Source organism: Enoplosus armatus, chromosome 9 (genome assembly GCF_043641665.1).
Source record: "Enoplosus armatus isolate fEnoArm2 chromosome 9, fEnoArm2.hap1, whole genome shotgun sequence".
NCBI classification, from domain to species: Eukaryota; Metazoa; Chordata; class Actinopteri; order Centrarchiformes; family Enoplosidae; genus Enoplosus; species Enoplosus armatus.
Window position 1 is genome coordinate 6,405,382 of NC_092188.1, and position 21,295 is coordinate 6,426,676.

General features: G+C 42.2%; 1 protein-coding gene across 2 annotated transcripts; it reads right to left on the minus strand.

Moving 5' to 3' along the window:
- Window positions 1-3,211: 3,211 nt before the first annotated feature.
- On the minus strand, window positions 3,212-20,468 carry ago1 (argonaute RISC component 1). Of its 2 annotated transcripts, none has more exons than XM_070912363.1 (19): window positions 20,444-20,468; window positions 16,778-16,964; window positions 14,003-14,123; window positions 12,373-12,554; window positions 11,760-11,896; window positions 11,257-11,391; window positions 10,847-10,934; window positions 9,427-9,574; window positions 9,114-9,233; window positions 8,866-8,988; window positions 8,564-8,697; window positions 8,121-8,305; window positions 7,767-7,926; window positions 7,260-7,350; window positions 4,603-4,797; window positions 4,266-4,400; window positions 4,055-4,156; window positions 3,682-3,881; window positions 3,212-3,361 (listed from the first exon to the last, which is right to left on the minus strand). In XM_070912363.1, exons 1-19 carry the CDS (start codon window positions 20,466-20,468, stop codon window positions 3,253-3,255), a joined length of 2,577 nt encoding a protein of 858 aa, XP_070768464.1. In that variant the 3' UTR covers window positions 3,212-3,252. The 2 variants fall into 2 exon arrangements, with proteins under 2 accessions (XP_070768464.1, XP_070768466.1); XM_070912365.1 differs by lacking the exon at window positions 20,444-20,468 and adding an exon at window positions 8,757-8,774 and having other exon boundaries at window positions 8,863-8,988; window positions 16,778-16,911.
- Between the last annotated feature and the right edge of the window lie 827 nt (window positions 20,469-21,295).

Below are 21,295 nucleotides of genomic sequence, written 5' to 3' on the forward strand. Positions count from 1 at the left end.
CTTTCTGGCTAGCTCGGCTGTTGGATAGTTGGAATTCTGACAGACGATGGCTACTTTTATCGCGTTAAAAACAGCCGTTGACACGGCCCCGTTTCCGAAGCTCCATATCCCAGCGACGTCGTCTTCGGTACTTTGTATCCCGGTGCTAAAATAAAGCTGTCAACACCGGACAGTGTCCGCCGATAAGTGTCAAGATGTTCAGTCTGGTTGACAGATCAACTCTGCGGGGCTTCGGCAAGCCAGCTAAATATGGTGAAGTTGCCTTTCTGACACCGACAGGAAGAGGTGGGCTCTGTGTCACCAGACGTCAGAAGAATCAACTCCGCCTTCCTTCACCCAAAGGTAACCCTACGTTTACAATACTATGAATACATTAGTGGATAAAAGATGTATTTTGTAAGGCTATCGTACACCAGAATCAATTAATTATTGGCTACATTTGTGTTAAGACTGAAAGTTCAGGGCTACATCTCCTCTGTTGTAATGTGAAGTGTGTAAACCCAGCCAAGTTCCATTTTATTTTCTGTTCTGACTGGATCATGAGTTTATGAGTGTAGATTAAACTACAATACAGTAAACTATGCAGTATTCAAGTTATAAGCAAGTAAAAAAAACAAACAACTACAGGCGTAATAAAAAACAATTTTATTTTCTTTAAAAAATAACCCGCCCCAACAGAGTTCCCATACTATCACATACAGAGCCAAAATAATATGCTTCCATGTCCTTTCATTCAAATCTATTGGGAAGTGCTATGACAAGGACTGTTCTTGATCAGTGGCTTCAATATTGCTTAGTCAGACAGTGAGGCTGTGTGGAGAGGAGTGGACTCTCCCTTGTCCACATGATGCATTTCCAGGGTGACTGCCATTTCGTCTTCCCCCTTTGCAAGGTGCTTTGTGGCTTCAGTGAGTGAAGAACTGCATCTGGTTTCAGTGGTGCTGGGAAGTGTCCCCAGACTGAATTTTTTTTTTTTTTTTTTTTTAGCACAGAATGAGGGATAAAACACTGGCCCCAACTGTGAAAGGCCCGGCAACTGGTGAGCCAAAATACATAACAGGTTAATATTATATATTTATATATACAAATCACCTTGGACACAATGAAGGATCAGTAAAACGGTGTACAAAGGCATATTGATTATGCAAGTTAATAAACATGATTTAAAAATCAAACTCATCTGATCTCTTATCTTTTGATCCCTTTCAGCTCAAAGGGGCTCTGACCATCAGACAAGATTTGAGGCGCTTAAAGGGCAACTGAGGTGGAATTTTGAGACAGTCTCCACAGTGCCCTCTACAGGATACACTCTGACACTAGTCACAATATTCATAATAATAATGACAAAGGAAAAAGCAGTCTTTATAACCATTACACAATCGAGGCAAAACGACTGACAGGCAGTGGTGAGCACAAGGCTCCTACCTCTAAGGAAACCAAAATAAGGTGGCTCAGAATATCCAGTCATAAAAAATAATTACATGCATTTTTTTCATAACTCCAGAAAGTGACTAGATGTAAAGGCAGGGCATATTAAGTAGTAGTAATAATGGCCCATCCTGTCCAATGTATCAATCCCCTATCTGTGCCGCCCATGCACACAGAGCACCAAAAGGGATTGGCTAACACAAGCTAGGGGATTGGGGCAGGGGATGCTGCAGGTGTGTGATGTTAAAAGTGAGAATAGACAGCAAGGATATAAGGAGATGATGGAAAGGGTGATGAGTGACAGTTTGGCTTGGAGGGAAATAAGAGGACAAGTGCATTTAAAGAGGCTGGTCTCTACATGCTAAGAAAGAGACTGAGAGGGTAGAGATGTGTGTGCTTCTGCTATCCAGGCTATGAGTTGTAAATGCCTGCAGAGGGAAGAGCTTTGTGTAAAAATGGGGATAGGTGTGTATAGGTACGCAAAGAAGTGCTTGGGTGGAAGTTTAGAGTGTGGCGTAATTTCCACTGATACATGTTGGAATGTGCAGAATGATCGGAGCAAGGTCAATTGCTGAATTCGAGTTCAGCTTTGCAGCACTTAAGTGATCACAGACTTTGTTTTTGCCTGCATTCAAATCTTCAGAGGAGTGTTGACCTTGCCTATTGCCTTAGTTACCTCTTTGTTCTGAAAGCTATGCAAGTGATGATGTGAAAACTTCAAAGTGGTCAAGTCTCAGGACAGACAAGTCTCATCATTTTGAAGTGAAATAAATCGATAAGTAAATAAAAAAAAAAAGTGCCTCGTAAATCCTAAAAGAGCAACGCATACAGGAATAAAAGATTATCTTCCCGTTTAAGTGCCCCTTTTCCATTGGTTGGCATCACTTTTGGCTGGTTAATAATGCTGGTTTAGGTGCATGGGGTGCAAGTATATTTGATACACTCTATGTAAATGGTCCCTCTATTGTTATGCTAAGCCTGCCTCTATAGGCTAAATCTCTCAGGGACTGGCCAACCAGCACAGAGAGAGCTGCAGGACTTCTCTCCTGTATCTACGATATGCTACACCTGCTCTTTCTGTCTCTGCTAATAAAAGACCAGAGGGCTAGCCTCACATGTACTAACAAACTCTTATGTGCAGGACTGGTGGCACCTACATGCTAACACTAAGTGCTAATGTACCATACCTCAGACTCCTCAAGGCTGTTTAAAAAAATAACATTATTCAAAAACATTAAAAACATGAATGTAGTTCATGACAACGTTAAAATGATACATGTAAGTGTGCGTGCCCAGTACCACCCCTCTGGAGGATCCCCACACTAAGGGGCTTGGAACACTGGCATCCGGCATTCCGATGGGTAAAGAGGCAGCATCGTGGTGGCAGTTAAAAAAGTTTTTTGTGATTTTTTTTTTCCTTTTCATCGCCTATTTTCCTCCCATCCATATTGCATACTTACATACACAGGAGTGTGAAGGTAGCGTTCAATACAATTACATAATACCCAAGTTTTAAAAATTCAACATAAAAAGAGAAATAGTCCTGGTAAAGTAAAAACAACAAATGACATTAATAATAATAATAATAATAATAATAATATTCAAAACCTTTTGAGTGCATGAGGCTGTAGAGTCTGCCTGTGTTTTACAGGTGAAGGGCCTTATGTTTCTTGGATTTGAGTGAATGACTGGCAGGTGGAGTATGTGTGGTGGGAAGTCATTGGGAATAAGGGATGGGGATGAGGTGGTGGTGGTGGTGGGCCGCGTGCCCACTCAGGTAGAAATGAGGTGGGAGGGATCAATGGTGGTGATGGGTGGTGTAGCTCAGGCGAAGTACATGGTCCTCAGGGTGTCGTGGTGAATCTGAACAGCTTTCGCCAGAGCCTGGGGATCCCGACCGTTACTCTGACCAGACACATGGCTGCCCTCTCCACTGCAGAGAGATGACGGGAAACAAAGATCAGTGACACTTCATATGCGATTATTGGAATAACCAATGGCACCGTCTCTCAAACTTGGGGTCACTTCATATGCAGAGTGTGGCAGAACACTTATATTGAGACTGATGGACTTTACATTTGATATATTTGTGATAAGGAAAGTAAATATGTTTTAAATATTTTACTGCTTCTAAAAACAGAATAGAGAAGAAGGCCTATGTCACGTTTAAATCTCTGTGGGTTGTAAGAAGCTTGGGAACCCAAAACCAGGTCATGAGAAATCTTGTGTTATATCTTTCATGACCGCACTAACCTGTCATGTTCTTTGTCCACCAGATGGTAGCGGGCACGGAAGGCCACAAGCCGAGCATAGTAGGCTGGCGCAGGGATGGACACTGAGCGGGTACAACGCACGTAAGTGTGGCACAACTGGTACGTTAGAATCTGCAACTCATCAGCCGTGAAACGATTGTCGTCCCATAAGACATAGTAATGTGACGGTCGGCTGGTACCCTGGAGACGGAGAAAAGGCAATAAAATGAGATGAGACGTGTACAAAAACTGGCTATGTAAACCAACCAAATGTGATATGTAGGGTTTTGGGGTCATTCAGCCTTATAATCTACTCTGGGATTTCAAAAACTTTATTACAGAGCGCAAAAACATTCTGGTTCTGTTGTTGTTACCTGTATGCCTGCATGGCTGCACAGGTAGAAGTCAAACTCAAAGGGATGAGTGATGCTGGTGTCCACTGTAGTCCCTGCAGGAATATTCCCACTCTTCCCAATCTATCAAAAGAAAACACAAGATGATAATTATTAAACATATGAAAAGAAGTGTGTAAGTATGAAAAGAGACCAGATTAAAAACAAATGTGTTGGAAAATAGAAAGCTCACCCTTTCAGACTTATCAGCACAGAAGAGGCGTGTGTGGTGGCGTTTCTGCACCACAATATAGGTGATGCCTGGCTGATAGTCTTTCTCCAACTTGATGCAGGCATCTCTGATGGCCAGGAGCTCGTAGTGCAGAATCTACATACAAGAACATTGTTTATTAGCACTCAAGCTGATATAGTTAAATTCATAGAAAATGATAAAATGCACTTAGCCAACATCACATCATTATGCAAATTACGTAATAAGAAATTGTGCATTTTTACATATTTTTGACAATTCAGTGGAGTCAACCATCAAAGAAGTCCCATCGGTTTCAACTACCATGATGCCATATTACCTGTGGCAACTGTCCCTCAGGAACTCCATCTCTGTAGAAAATGATCCTGGTGGGTTTGAACCGGGTCGATTTGTAGAACTGAATTAGCAGTTCTCGCACCATGTAAGACAAATCTTCAATGATCTCCTGCCGGGGTCTCTGGACTCGCACTGTGGCACAGTATCTGCTGGGATGTGCATCCATACTGCCTACCACCTGGAAGAGACAGGAGGAAGGGAGTTAAACAGGCTTAGTGATTTGATTTGCACTGGTAACACATATGCAAAAAAGTGTGCCTTATATTATGGCGCTTTGCATAAAGGAATTAATCAAATGTATAATGGAGAAACAAAGAAAACCATGTTAGTAGAAAATCTATCTACTTAATGTCTTTGAGTAGGACTCAATCTGTACTTCTGCGTACATTTTGTTAGTATTCTTCAGTTGCTGCATTTTATAAATTTAGCCATTTCCACATAAAAAGAAGCATAAAAAAACAACAAAACATGTTCCAGAGAAAAGTATAAAAATAAAAAAACAGGATTCACACGGCAACACTCTCATTGTCCTTTCACTGTTATGAGTCGTGAGTATATTTGTACATTAGCATCCTCTAGAGGCTTCCACTGGGAAGTGTGGGAGGCTCAACATCCCCCTTTAGTTTTTCTTCCGTCAAATGTTAATGTCACACAAAATAGTACCATCTTTTTAAATAGTATTTTTCATATTGTGATCTGAATGAAGTAAAGGTATGGAAAGAGTTAGCAAGAGTATAAGAAGTCTGTTGTGCTCTTCATGGAATCTCAACCCCTTCCGTCTTACACTGTACTACAATCATAATGTTTCACCAGTTTTCTCCTCAGTTAGGAGGCTCAAGACAAACCCACTCTCCTCTCCCATCCTCTCTGTGTGTGACTCAAGCATTTGTCATAATTGCTAGGCAACAACACAACCAACCACAGCGGAGCTGAGGTCAAGGGCGGACGAGGGTTGACGTCATTTCCTTTTTGAACGTGAGTCAGTGATGAGCCATTTGTTTCCCTTTATCCTTCACCAACTCCTCTCTTGCTACTTTTTCCTTCATTCAGCCTAATTTATTGTGTATCCGAGTCTAAACCAAAAGTCAGATTGACTGCAGACGTTTCTCATGAAATAGACTTTTCAAAGCAGGGTGCGTCTGTGCATTTACCACTGGTTTAATGCATCAGACAAGAGTGTTGGTGAAATGTCCTGATCAGCCAAAACATTTCTACAGCCTAATTTCTTGCTAAGTGTTATGAATGGCCTGAGAGTACACAATACTGACTAAAGCTGTAAATAAGGGCCAAAATGAATTATCAATGCCCACCCCAAGATACCAGAGTCCAAGGTGATGAATTAATTTCATCTATCCAACAGTCAAAAAGCATAATCGTATTCCCCATTTCTATTGTTCATTCATGTTACCATAACAGTCAAATACATAACAAATCCTCACATATGAGCAGAATGTAGAGACGTTTCCTCTACAGTGTTTAAATTAACTTTTTGTCTGTGTTCAAGATTAAAAAGGTGTTAAAGCTCTTCTGCCTCAAACATACTATCTATGGCTGTGGGATTCTTCTCTTACCAGCCCTGCTGTGCACCGTAGCCACCCAGGGCCACTGTCACCAAGCAACCACAACCGTGTGCGTTTACTTTTTTATGACACCTTGAGGTCATTTGCATTATTTACATGCCCTTGTTGTTTTTTGATTTGCCTATACAAAAAGGAGTGCCCCTGCCAACTTAGCACCTGAACTGCCACCAGAAAGACCAAGGTTCAAATCCTTATCCATTGCTCTTAAAAGGTTGCTGTGTCCAACACTAACAGCAGCAGTGAACAGAACCTGCCTGACAATCATGCTGATCAATTCTGTGAAATTAAATTAAAAAAGAAATTAATAAAAAAAAATAAAATAAAAATTAATTACTTGTTGGTGTATCTATACCAAGTGGCAGCCTAGTGCCTTAAGCTGCTGTTATAATGGCCACTACTGTAGAAAAAAAAACCCTGACTGTACTGAAGTCGAAGAAAAATACTTCTCTCTTGAACTAGAAAGACAATATTTTTCACCAACAAGGGCCTCAAAAGCTGATTTCTCTTCTAATGTTTGTCTGGGGGACAGTTTTAGAGTTATACTAAAACATAACAAGTATGTTTAAATATTGTGCTGCAGCCAATCCACTTAGACAAAATAGTACCTAAGTCTGGATTTTCTGGCTCCAGTGCCTGAAAGATAGCGATAAACAGAAAACCCAAGACCAGTCTTTAAAACATCCCTGCCGAAACCTGTGGGTTATGTCAGACCTGTTGTCTTTCTACAGCCTATGATCTTTAAACAATAGACTGGCAATAATTACATGATCTACTGTTGCAACTAACACTTATTTCCATTATCAAATAACCTGGACTGTTTTGATTAATCAAATAATCATTTAGTCTACAAGTAATAAGAAGAAATGTCTGTCATAAGCTACCAGAGCCAAAAGCACTCAAGTGTCCCCCACACATGGGCTTAACCAGCACGCCCGAATCTGACAAGTGGCCTGACTTTGACTTTGTGACACGCATTAGTTGCACATTCCCTTCCTTTTCCTGAGATTGTGTTCAAGGTCAACTTGTGTTATTTAATGAAGGCGTTATTTCTGAGACTTACAGCAGTAATGGAGGGCTTCTTGCCATCTCCAGCAGGGGGGTGCGTGACGTCTGCTCCCAGGAAGATAACCGGCTGCTGAAACACTGCTGACCTGAGAGAGCAAATGGAGGAGGAGATGCAAATTAGACTTGCTCATTAAGGCAGTACTGGGTTGCTTTTGAGGAGTTGTATTATCGTCACAGGCTACAGTAATGTCATCCAGCAGGACTTTGTGGGCTTCAAATACATAAACTTAAACCATGACGTGCAAGTTGTTGCAATAGGAGACCAAATAGTACAATACAAAATGTGCATCTCAGGTGTTAATATTGTAGGAGCCGCACTGACTGAAAGTCGATAAATTCTTCAATATAAAATGTACTTTTTTACAATATGGAGGGTATAATTCTATGGCAGGCACACACACCTGTGGTCTAGCATGAATGGTTACACAAGGGTCAGACACCCGTTCATATGTGACAGCCGAATTATTCCCACTGTTGTCCTCTAATTCAAACAAAGGCTCACCGCTGATGAGGTACCAGGATATTGTTGATGCCTCCCAGCTTCACGTTGATCTTGAGGCAGAGGTTGGAGAGGGTCTGAGGTGACGTCTTCACCACGTTCTTCACCTGGACACACTGCGTGGCCATGCCCAAGAGGGTGTCTCCCACACGCTTTACCTCCGCTAAAGGAGACAGTTTGGAAATGGGACATGAAGCTAAAAAGCTGAGGTAGTATTTTGAGAAGTTCAGCAGGTTAAAGTATGTCTTTAGATGGTTTGATGACTATTTTAGACATTTTCTTCTTGTAGTACTTATTTGTTTGTTCAAAAACAATGACTCTCATCATGACAAACAAGAAAAAAATAACATAGCCTACCATAGACAGGGGTTTTTCCTGGCAGAATGACGATGATGAGCTGCAGTCCAGAGTAGGTGTTCTTCAGGTGTCTGAACATGGGCTCCACACTGTCCGCTCCCTGGGCGTATTTACAGAAGCATGGCTGGCCCTGAATTGGCATCCCAGCATCCTTGGAGATTTTACGCAGTTGGTCTGTGAAGTTCCTGAGAGGAAACCAGAGTAGTAAAACTCAGCAAGCTAAAGCTAAGGCTAAGGTTTTTCATACTGCTGTCTTGCACTGTATCCCTGCCATAAGCAAATATTATTGAATGTAGGCTAAATATGGCGTTGTGGATCTCTTGCTAGCAGCTAAATTAGGATCTAAGGATCTAATGACTATCAAATGCAAGAATCTTGTGGGGAAATGTACTTAATTCCCTCCCAAAAATGAATTCCCACTGTTACTACTCATTAATACTTACTTGAGCACCTCTTCTCTGCACTGTTTCTGGGGGGCAAAGCAGGCAATCGCCCACACTTTGATCTCGATGCCGTTATAAAACTGCTTCCCCCTCATGTCCCACACTCCCTGGTTGGGTGTAGCTATGGCACGGTTCTGTGTAAGAGAGGACCAGAGGACATAAAGTGTGAACCAAATTAGGTCAGATCGACAGCAAAAATATGTACAGTACTGTGTGTGAAAAACTGCAACTCAAGGATTTTTGTTTGCAGTGTCCCTACTTCAAAAACTGATATTTAAAATAATAAATGAACAACGTATTACCCGTCCTCCATACTGCAGGATAGGGGCTGGAAGCACCCTGCCCGTCACCTCAGCCATGTCATCTTTCACCTTGATCCCAAACTCCTGGATGTATGGGTCTAGGTTGAAGTTAGCGTTTTTCATCTGTGGACAGTGAAGGACATTCATCACATCTCACATAAATCACAGAGTCATACACACTGTACTACTACACACTGTTGTTGCATCAATTGTGTGGCCTCTACCCACCAGTTGTCTTTACAACTCACCAGCCTGCTGATCTCCTCTTGTCTGTCGGGTGCGGAGCGAGCTGTGGCTTTGATCATAGTGGAGGTCTGATTATCAGTCAGTTTCTTGATGCATCGTTGACCTGCTACAATGTTACAAACCTGGAACAAGTAAATCCAGAGTCATTAGGGTGTAAACAGTGGTTACTCACATGTACTGATACTGGATGCATCTCAAAATAGTCAGTGTACATGGTGTTGTTACATATGAACACTCTATTGGTTAAATCATTAAATAAAAATAAATAAATCAGTTATCGTATCACAGTTAAATCATCCTTGATCCCTTCCTCACCTCCAGGGGCAGGTAGGTGTGCTTCTGCTCCTGCCCCACCTGTAGACAGGGTAGGTGGGGGTATTTTAGCTGCAGGTTGTACTTCTGCTTGAAGTACTGGGCTACTGTACATTCTACTGTCTGCCCACTTTCGAGCTGGAGGGGAAACCTGGTAGAAAAAACAAAAAACGAACTATTATGTGATCTGGTAAAAAGAATGAAGATGTAGAAGTTGCCTTTGCTGTTAAGGTATATGAAGATTTTGAGTGGATACACCCCTGCATGGTTAGAGTGTGTGGGACATCAGTGACAAATGTCATTTCAGTGCATCACAGGCCAACCACAACTTATCAGATTCCAAAGTGTTGTATAAAAGCAGCCTTATGATATTAAATAAAGAAAAGAAGAGCAAGCAACTCTCACTTTCTGTCAGGCTATAAACAGAATGTTTGTTTTCACTGTTTGAGCCAAATATGCCAAACTATTAATACATATGCCGTATCATTTCAGCACTAACAATAAATAATTTGATAAAATACTGATGAATGCTTGTTTGTATAAGAGGATAATGAGGCGTTTCCACCGCAGAAACCTTCCCAGGGGACCGAGAATCTTTTGAGGAAATCTGGAACTTTACCTGCGTTTCAACTGCAGGAACTACGGATTAATATAGTTCCTCTAGGAGAGTTCCCGGTGCAGAGAAAGTGCCAAGAAAAAAAGAGTCAGATAAAAGAGAGACAGGGGGAAAGGCAGTCGAGAGGGCTAGTGAGTGAGTGAGAGAGAGGGAGTGGCAATGAAAAAACAAAGAAAGTGAACAAGAGAGACAAAACTTTAGCAAAAATAAATACCAACACTCAGCAGAGCGAACTGAACTGGAGACAGGCATTCTGGAGGTTTCAGTGTCCTTTTCTACCTCTGCATGTCTCCTTTTCATTCATTCAAACATCAGAATCATGCAACACTGACTACAGAGAACAACAGGGTGGCTCTGTGTTGTTGTTTCCTCACGTGAAAAAAATGCATTTCAGACACCACCATCGTTAATTTAATCTGTCAATGCTCTAATTTGTCTTATCTTCATGGTTCTTCAGATGCGGTGGAAACGCAAACAGGAATGTGTAAAGGGGAATTCACTGCTCGTAGTTTAGTTCCTGAAATGTGTTCCTGCAGCTCACCTGGCACTATTTGGTCAAAACAAGCTACAAGACTATCTTTATGGCAAACTTATTATTCATATCTACGTAGATTATTCAGATCTATGTAGCCAATTTGGGCATATCCTAATAATGTTGATGTATGCATAAAGATAAACAATGGGTGTGTTTGACCTCATGTCCATAGCCGTCATGCATGTGGTTGCCTGCTTATTGTAACGTCACTTACAAAAGCAGCTGCTAAATGAATGTAACATAATGTAATTTAATACTGTCTGCATACTTACGTCTGGTGGCTGGCAGGTCGTCGGGTGACATTGCATACACGATACTTCCTCTTCATTTGGCCACAGTGGGTCACCTCCACCTTCAGGCCTGGTAATGCAACCAATAGGTGGGGTACACAAGCATTAACAGAAACAGACAGAGAGATGTGATCATTGAAAGCAAAATAAGAGCTTCTCATGAAATGACAAAGCACCACAATCACAAAGTTAAAAGGTTTAAATGTCCCTGATAACCAAAGGCAGTAACTTATGTATAAGGTCGAGGAAGAGTTTTGAAATGCATTTGCCAGGTGTGAAGTAAGCAAACAATCTTTAGACAGGGGCATGAATATGTAAATGTATTTTCTTGTTGAGTGCTTATCATGGTGTCTTTGGAGGGCACTTTCACAACGGCCAGTACAGTAGCCCACCTTTAATCTCCTTGGTGAAGCGGACCCTTTGCGAGTCAGTGAGGGTCTTGGGCTGCTCGTCGATATTGCGAATGTCCAAAACCTCACACATGAATTCAATTACAGGCTGGGCTTTGTAGAAGGCCGTGGCAGACACTAGAGGGAGACAGTGAGCAGCAATAAGTCCATACAAGTCAGAGAAGAGCAACTTAACAAAAGGTGCATAGATGTCCACAACTTTTATGAGCCTTTACGCCACCATTTAAGGCATTTATCAGAACCAAATTAATGTTACAAGCAGTAGACCAATAGAAAGGAAAACATAAGCCTATACTTGTACTTATGATATCATAATTATAAATAATATAATGATTGGTGGTTCAAATCTTCTTTGGTTCCAGAGTTAATTTTACTTTTCACATTTCTGTCTCATTGTTTCTGCCTAGTCATGCACTGTCAGTAAAAAACAATGAGATCACTGACTGACTACACACACTCTGGTGAGCAGGTCTTCAGTGACTCACCATCAATGTTAAGCATCATCTTCCACATGGCGGGGCGCACAGACTGGTGGAAGCCAAACCAGACTTCCCTCCCCCCACCCAGTGGGTGGTAGTATCCTTCAGGTGGGGAGAAAAATGAGCGGCCCACTGGAGTGTACCTAATTGGAGGAGGTGGGAAAGTGAAAATGATGAATGTGCAAAATGACTTCACTGAATTTAAAGCATGATCTCAGAGTGACTTCATGTCCAGTAAAGCTGTCGTCTCATGTCATCTTTTTGACCATTTTCAGGTCAAGTCCTCAAGCCAGTTATCATTATTCTCCAGCTCAGCATTGTTCAGTGGGCACTTTCGCACAGGTCTCAACTAACAAGCATCTTTTGTTTAGTGACTCTGACCCCTGGAGCTATGATGCAAGTGAATGGAACAACCCAGTTAACCTTACTATGCTGCACAGTTATGTCAACAAAACGTGGCAAAAAACATGACTCTCTGCTTTTAAGATTTACATGCATATAACACATTATCTAACTAAACAGACGGTTTGACAGGAGTAGGGGTGTTACAGTATGTGTACATATGTGTGTTTGTGTCTGTACTGGTGTAACTAAGAGAGAAAAGGTTCATATGGTGTACCTCATAGAGGCCAGGTGGCGCATGGCCACATCCAGGGCTTGAACCGAGTCGAGGGGGACCTGCAGCCGGCCGCTGACCAGAGTTTCCTGCAGCAGGCGCCATGACACTTTGGCCAGCCAACGGATGGACACCTTGAAGATTCGGTCCTTACCCTCACCTGGGATGGTTACCTCAAAATCCACCTGGAGGAATAGAAGACAGAAAGGACAGAAAAGGAGAGGAGAGGTAAAGAACATGTCTGAAAAACAAATAATTAGGCTGCGCTGTATACTGGAAACACAATTTCATATAGGATTCATAATTCAAGAAGGTATTTCACATTATAAAGGGTGGTTAAAAACACCTTGCCTACTACACATCACTTAAGTCAGCCTACAGTCTGGTTACATTACAACAATCCATGAGCTTGCAAGGTTTTGCTTTCCTAATGTTTTTGTTTCCACTGCTGTATGAGCTCCTAAATATGTATCTCCTTTGTATGTCATAGTAAATGGCTCTAAATCCTTAAAGAAATTGTCATACACATACACTTGGGTGAGAAAATCAATACCACTCTCAAGTGTGTACAGTAAATATGAAGCTACAGCCAGCAGCCCATTCGTTTAGCTCAGTATAAAGACTGGAAACTGGGTGAAATAGCTAGCCTGGCTCTGTACGAAAGTAACAAAATCCGCATACCAGCACTTCTAAAACTCACTAATGAACACATTATATCTCATTTGTTTAATATGCTTAATTTGCTCAATCAAAAAGTGTAAAAATGCAGTTTTGGAGGAGGTTATGTTAGGTTAGGTTAGGCTGGACTATTTCTTGGCCAGGAGCAGTGACTTCCTGCAGTCTTTGCATCAACGCGCGGTTGCCAAGCAACCAGCGGAGACTCGCTTGGACAGAGCCAGACTAGCTATTTCCCCGTTTACAGTATTTATGCTAAGATAAGCTAACTGGCTGTGGCCTTACATTTACCAGAATGATATGAGAACGGTATTGATCTCCTTATATAACTCTCTGCAAAAAAGAAAAAATAAGCGCATTTCCCAAAATGTCAAACTACACCTTTAAGATTAGAAATAACAGAAAGCAGAACTCTTTGTGCTCAAATAGTCCAGCATCCAACCAGACAGTAACAGTGTTCCATAAAACAGTAGGTGTTTATGGTTCTTATAAACGGATAGACATATGTGCTCTGCAGTGCCTGCAGTGCCTTCTATTCAGTGTTTTTCAGATAACCCTTCCTCCCCTAGAGAAATAGTGTAATTCCCGTTCTAACAGGGACTTGACTTTATTGATATTTATTTTATTGATCCCTAAGGAGAAGTTAGTTGGTGTGGCACACAGACTGGTGGAAGCCAAACCAGACTTCCCTCCCCCCACCCAGTGGGTGGTAGCATCCTTCAGGTGGGGAGAAAAATGAGCAGCCCACTAGAGTGTACCTAATTGGAGGAGGTGGGAAGGTGAAAATGATGAATGTGTAAAATTACTTGACTGAATTCAAAGCATGACCTCAGCTTGTCTTCAAGTCCAGTGAAGTTGTACAGGGATTAAAATGGACTTTATTGATCCTCGAGGAGAAATTAGATGGTAATAGTGGCATGGTGTATCAGTGTAATGCAATACCACTGCAAACATCTACCTTCTCACTCCCAATAGGAAGCGCTAGCACCGTGTAGATGTTCTTCTTGCCGTCATACACTGGTTTCCTGTCGCCAAAGAGCTGGGGCTTGAAGTGTTGCACCATGTATTCCACCACCTCCCTGTAGGAAATGACACACACAAACACAATGTGGGATTAACATGCAGAGAAACAGAAAGAGACCCTGCCAATTAAACCCATCGCTCTATTGTGATCGGGGGGGGGCAGTACTCAAGATGATAGAATATTGATCAAGCACGATACAGCTGGTGGGTGCAATATCTCATGGTCACAGGAGGAGAGGCAAGGACAAAAAGAGTGAGGGTGTGGCCAGGGGGCCACCATTCAATGCATGGTGCCTTGGCCTTCATAGTGTGGGGGATGAGGAGTTGTTCTGAAAAGAAAGAGGTCAAAGGGCTTGACCTTTGTATGCCTTCTTGAAACCTTTGTCTCACACCGAAAGAGACTGACGCTCAAAGACCCTCTCTCAGTGTTACAGAAGGTGGCACTACCACATGCAATGTTCAAGGATTCTTCTTTAGAATTTCAGGTTTTCTTAGTTTAATTACAAATAGGATGTTCATTTGTTTCCGTTTCTGTTCATATCCTTCTTAATTAGGAAGACACCAAAGCTCAAGGACTCTCCTAGAGTGTTCTCCGGACAGCCTTGTCTTTCTGCAGAGATCTTCAAGGATTTGAACAAAAGATAGTTTGTTTAATCAAAAACAGAACGCTATTTGAGGACACTTGTGTTGGGTCAGGGCTGTTTTTCTAGACAGAAATAAATCAGTCAAGTTATTCCTTTCAGTTTGAGAAAAGTCATTAATTGGTTTTGAGGAAATAATACAGCTAATTTATTAAAGCTGCTAAAGTCTAAATAAAATTATCATAATTCAGAAATAAAAGAATTGTCTGAATTATAACATCTGATGCCATAATTCCTCTTTGAATTTACCTGCCCAGGGACTACTGATGAAATGTAGCTATTTGTTTAGACTGTTAAATAAATAAATAAATAAAAACGCAGAATATTTATCAAGATTTTCTAGATTGAAGGACAGATTCTGACACCCTATCTTTCTAAATGATTATTGACGATTATCCAAAGGCCCAAGGCTATTAGTAAGCCACACTGGGAAAGTAAACTTGAGAGTTCACGGATTGGGCTAGTGCCAAGAAACTGACAAAAAGCAAAGTTAGCCCATGTATCCGATATTCCTGCTTCTAGCCTGTCCCTGATAACTGACACATGACTCCACACACAGCACAACACAACACAACTGTGGAACATGATAGCCAGTCATATCTTGTTGACCGCCACCTCATAGACACATGGCTGACGCTACAATTTCAGTCTGGAATTGAAAGCAGAGAAAGCTGAGTAAAAGGGAGAATTACATGCATGCCTTCATAGAAAGATAAATTCTCCTGGATCAAACATATGTATTGTGTGGCATGTTGCCATTTCCCATCAAAGGCAAACAAGACAGTCTTTTTTTTTTTTTTTTTTTTTTTTTTTAATAAAGGAACTGGCTCTCTGGAGAGCCCACGACAAAAGTCTGTAAGGCAGACAGGCAGCACATTTCCCCCCTGAATTTTGTAATTTATGTACTGTTTGTTGCTTGGATTAAAGTAATAAATGTGACAAATGACAGTCGTGGCAGCTCTTTTTTGTTTTTAATTTGTTACAGCTGAAAAGAATATTTGGATGGGGCCACTAAAAACTGTCTAGGGACTAATGGCTCCATTAGAAAAAATATTGAATGTAGCACATAGCAATCCATGCGAGCCTGTTTATTTCTTGAGTGAACCCAAAGAAGACTCTTGATTGGTACTTAATTCTATCCACTAATGTCTTTATGATCCTCCCTCAAATCAGTGACTTCTATCATTTGACATGTTTTATCCAATACAAGGGTTTCTTCGAGCACACTCTGCAGTATAAACACCAGCCAAGGTGAAAGGGTTGGTTAAGTTATATTCACTTTTGACTGCACCATCTGTCCAGTCCGGTCACTCGGGCACAGCTACTGCAGGAGGAGAAGGCTTCCTACTGCTTAATGTGATCTGAAACCCATGCATACTTAGTGTTTAATTTTTGAGGAGGAGTCACACTAAGCATGATTTTCTCAGAAGCTTTGCTTTCTATATAAAGCAAAGCATATAATGTGATCTGAAGTTTGGAAATTACATTTCATCGGCTGAAAATATCAGAAGCAGTTCACAAGTTAAGTATTTTTTCCCCAAATTTGAGTAATTTATGACTAAATATCTACTTATACTGCATCCCAATCAAATATTTGTTTTCCTACACAAAAGAGCAGCATGGTGCAAACATAAAGCATGTTAAAGCTCGTAAGATCAATCCAGGTAAGGCATACTTTAGAGTTCAAGAGTTCTGAGCAGACTGAATTATTTGTTATTTTCCCCCACACAAAATAATTGCTACAAAGAATTCCATTGAAATCTCAGTTGCATTGGTCATGTTGAAAGTAGCCGTTACTGCTGCCTCCTAAAAGGCTGACAACACAGTGATTACAAGTGACTGTTGGGCTTTCATTATCCAATTTCAAACTGTTCCACTCTGCAGACATTTCAGCTGATTGTTGACTTCTTAAAATGAATGCCATGCAGTCACAAGTTAATAACTGCTTATGACACATGACAACTGACAGGTACTGATCTTTCAGATGAATGTGAAACATCACAGACAATAAATACAGGAAACACTGTGACTGTGATCAGATGAAGGTGAAACTTCACATGTTCTATTACCTGTTGACTCTCCGTGGGCACTTGTCGGGCTTAATGTCCACCTCATAGTGATAGACATCCATCTTTGGGATCTCCACCTCGAAGTAGTTGGCCAGCAGCTTGATGGGCTTGCCCACGGTACCCATGCCTGGCCGGCGGGGGGCATGGAACACCTGCTGCAGGGGTGGGGGGAAGGCCCCCATGGGCACTGGACAGACAGGGGATAGGGAGCCATTGACAAGGACAGGTGACAGAGGGGAGGGGGTTCAGTGGAATGAGGAAAGTGGATGTGCACAAAGCAAGTCAAAGCAGAGGAAGTTCATAGGCAAAGCAGGCACACAAGAGATAAAGAACGGTTAAATGAGGAGGTGGCAAAGGAAGTGGTTGTGAGTAGCAGAGGACAGGGCAGCGAGGGCGAGAAATGTGGCATAAGCCGGAAAGGAAGCGTAGGCAGAGGCCAGGGGGACATGATAGGTTGACACCAGAGTGAGTGGCAGGAACAGGAAGAGGAAGAGTGAAGATAGGAAAAGAGAGAAACAATGAGAATGGAACAGTTAAGCAGCAAAATGTGCATTTAGGGAGAGAGGTATGTTATGAAAGTGATGAGATAAAAGGGTGATGAGGAGGATATTGACAAGGCATAAAGAGGAGGAGGAGGAACAACCAGATTAGGTCAAATGAGGATGGACAAGGGAGAGAAGGGGAGGGGGACAATGGAAATTATGGCGGGGGAAGAAAAGGAATGCATTAGAAAAAAAGTGATTTTTTAAGATATATAAAATGAATTTCAGCTCCCATTCATTTATCACATTAACAATTTTGTTGTCCTTCTGATCACATCCCTGCTATACATGTCAAGATCATATGTTAAAAAACAAATGTAGCACCATCAAATTCCTTGTAATGTATGTTACTTGGCAATAAACAGTTTCTGATACAGATGACCACCAATTATGCTAATCCATTAATTGTAACTCATCAAACAAAAATGGTAAACATCTGTTTCTGTTTCCAGCTTCTAAAATTGGAGGATTTCCAGCTTCTGTCTGTAAATTGAGGTTTTTGGATTGGTGATCTGACAAAACATTTTGAAGATGTTACAGAGGACTCTGGGAACTTATCGTGGCATTTTCCACCATCATTTGACCTTTTATAGATCAATTGAGACAATTATTTTTAGATGATATCGATAATGAAATACTCATTAGTTGCAGCCCTAAACATGTTTTGCACTTTCAAAATAAGTCTAATTTCTGAAAATGTCTTTGTCCAACACACATGTAATAAATCAGTTATTACATTACATCAGTAATCCACAGAATACAACTTAAATCTCAGTGATCAGTGACTATCAGTGTCCACACTAGTATCATGTATTAAAAACAAGTTTGAACCAGTCAGGAGGTCTAATAGAGAGGGGGTCCTAGATTGTGTGTTGGTGTGAGGCTAGCTGTGACTCCTGCCTGTGAGGGGCCCAGTGCCTTAACCTCTGGGTCCCCAGAGAACAGCCCTCCTCCACCACAACAAAGACCCCAGCTGCCCTGCTCCTCTGTCTCACACTCACACACACACAAATACAAGGGTGTACGACAGAGGGAGCGCCCTTGCTACGGTGAACACACACACCCATAACACACAAACACAGGGGGCCCCCTCTACATTCCCAGCCTCACCATGGAGACACCACGGCAACACAGCATTGTCATGGATATCAGGGGACCTGTGTGTGTGTGTGTGTGTGTAGGGTGTTGGAGGAGGTGGGAGGAGGCAGGGTACTGCTGTGGTCATGCTGAAGAGACCTTGGCCTTTCTGGTCCCGCACTGAGCATGTTCCCACATCGGGCCAAGGCGCCTGTGTATCCCAAACTGGAAAAGCCCTGCTTTAAATAGCTGCTACGGGGATCTTTGGGTCAAACATACCACTCAATCATATGTTCACTTAGCCTTCAGAAAATGCCATTAGCTATTAAACATAGAAAGATGCTCAGTGGTTAGTGTGTGTGTGTGTGTGTATCTATGTGTAGACTCACACCTCACTACAACATGTCTGACAAACACCATAAACACAGACACCAGGCATGTGTTGACCGCACATACTCTATGTGCAAGAAAGCATGTATGTGCGAGAATAAGTGTCTAGAGTGAGTTGTGATCGTTGCACACTCACACAATGACACACACGTCGCCCTCGTGCCAGTGAAGGCAGATGGTGAGAAGCGGAGCCAGCGCTCTCACATATCCCAAGACAATAGCAGTCTTTCCCGGGCGGTAAGACTTAAAGCAGAGCTTCGGTGCTGCATCACAACATGAAGACTACTCACTACTTACTGTCTTCACCATGATGTAACATACAAGAACCCCAAGTCACATGGGAATGACTACTTTAAAGTTAGAGTTCAGTATGTAGCTTTTGAATAATTTAATTTTGACTTTGACGGCAATAGCAGATCTCCAGTATAGCCAATGATAAAGGATGAAATTTGCAATGAAAATTACAATGAAATAAGATTTTAAAATTTCAAAATAAGGATCAGTAGCGGATGTTTACTGGGAGACCCCTTCCCTCATCAGGAGATCACAACAGACCAAGAACATGAATGAGAAAGAACAGCCAATTATGCATCAATTGTTTTGGCCAAACTAGTTGGCTCTCTGAATAATTGGCTGTTGACCATGAGCTAAACATGGCAATCAGCTCAATCTAGGAAAACAGCACATTGAATCATCACACTTCAAACACAAAAGCAGACTTTGTGATGAGGGGCCCCCAGGGGCCCTTCACCCATCCTAAAAAAAATCTGCTATCAATATATAAACCCTGCTTTCCGAAAGTAAAATAAAGATCCCAGGCTGGATTATCAATGCCAGGGTTCAAGATTTTCCACAAAAGGTGGACTTCAGACCTGGGCATAAAGTCAAACACCACCTAGTTTGGGTTTTAATTGGCTGCCTCCACACCTCAGTCCTCATCCAAGAAAACTGCCAAATAAAGATCCTCACTTTCACTGATAAGCACTAGCTGTAAATCTGAAAAAAATGCAATGCACTGCACATGCTTTCTTTCCAAGTCTAAAAACAGGTTCTGTCAACTCTAACATGTGCAGACATCACAATTGAGGATTATTTTTGGTTGGTTCCACATAAATAAATAATTCATCCGTCTCTGCAGATGTTAGGCCTGTGCTTGTGTCCCTAACGTGCGCATGTAAAGTATAGGTGTTAAGCACTCTTTAGACAACCCGAACAGTGTGTGCAACCATAACCTGTCAGTGAAAAGAGAGGCAGGTCTGCTGTACGGGGTGAAGCCAGCTGCTGCTGCTTGAAGGCGGGCTTCACCTCGTCCCTCCTCACCAAGATTCCCACGACCTCCCTGCCCCCGCGCATGGCTGAGGATATTGTCAGCGCTGCAAAAGGCTTGTCTATAGCTATAAATCTGGATAAATAATAACGTTCCCTGCAAAGTGTTGTGCGTGCAGACTGCAAGAGAACCCCCTCCATCTCCCACTCTCTCCTCTGTAAACGTTGCGATGCAACAGACGGGCTTGTCACCAAGCCTCCCTGTGCATCCCCCTGACGCTAAGGCCAGGCTACGGTACCCCGTTTTTTCAACTGCAGTCTATATCTGCAGCCATAACTCGGGAATACGCATTCATAGCATGTTAAACCACTATAGTAAAAATAAACATACCAGCGCCAGACGGTCCCGGCTCCATCCCATTCACTTAGCCGCGCGGGTACAAGCTAGCTAGTCCGGGGTGCTGTGGCCAAACCGCCGGCCCCTTCAGGCTGGAAGCGTCTCAGACTTCCAGCCCCCTCCTCTCGGCGTGTAGTCTACTCCTTTCTCGGTGTACCCCCGCCCCCTGCCCCTACCAGAACCCCCCCAGACCCGCAGAGGAGTTGAGGCTAACGACGATAGCTGGCAGTTGCTTATCTGCCCGTTGACCCTGGAGCTAGTAACAGAGCTGGGGGGAGATAGTGTCTTATTTCTAAACACTCTTCCTTCGCGGGGCAGTGTGGTCCCTCCCGGCACCGTGATTTCGCCGATTGTCCGTGGCGCTGAGATTTCTTGTCGGTCTGTTGTGCTCCTGCTCACCGTTCAAACAGGATTCTCCAGCGGAACAAAAAAAAGGCCAGCCCCTCACCCCCCCAAAAAATCTGAAACTTCTTCTTTGCCATTAAAAAGTGCAAAGGAACTGTTGATGAACTTGCTGTCACACCCCAGAGGTTAAAGGCGGAACTACACTGCAGATATGCAAATATGGACAAGTGTCATGGCAGGCTCTCTGTTATGACCCAGCGAGTTCAAAATGTGATGAAGAGACAAGACTTTATGGAATAATTCTAACTAGACACAGAACATACAACCATAACATTGTGTAACAATTCAGAATATTTTAAATTTGTATAAGAGTCTATTGCAGGTCAGTAATTGCAGCTTGAAGCTTATTTGATGAACCTAACCAGTCGTATGACTTTTTCTGTTTCTTTTTGTTTAACTAATGTGTTTCATTTTTTTGTTGTTGTTGTTTTTTTATCTCAC

Bases quoted from the DNA above. Each gene is read 5' to 3' on its own strand.
- ago1 (XM_070912363.1), bottom strand. From the start codon at position 20,468: ATGGAGCCGGGACCGTCTGGCGCTG. The intron at 16,965-20,443 runs GTATGTTTATTT...CTGTCTGTCCAG, and splicing joins GCCGGGACCGTCTGGCGCTG to TGCCCATGGGGGCCTTCCCC. The intron at 14,124-16,777 runs GTAATAGAACAT...CATTTCCTACAG, and splicing joins TGCCCACGGAGAGTCAACAG to GGAGGTGGTGGAATACATGG.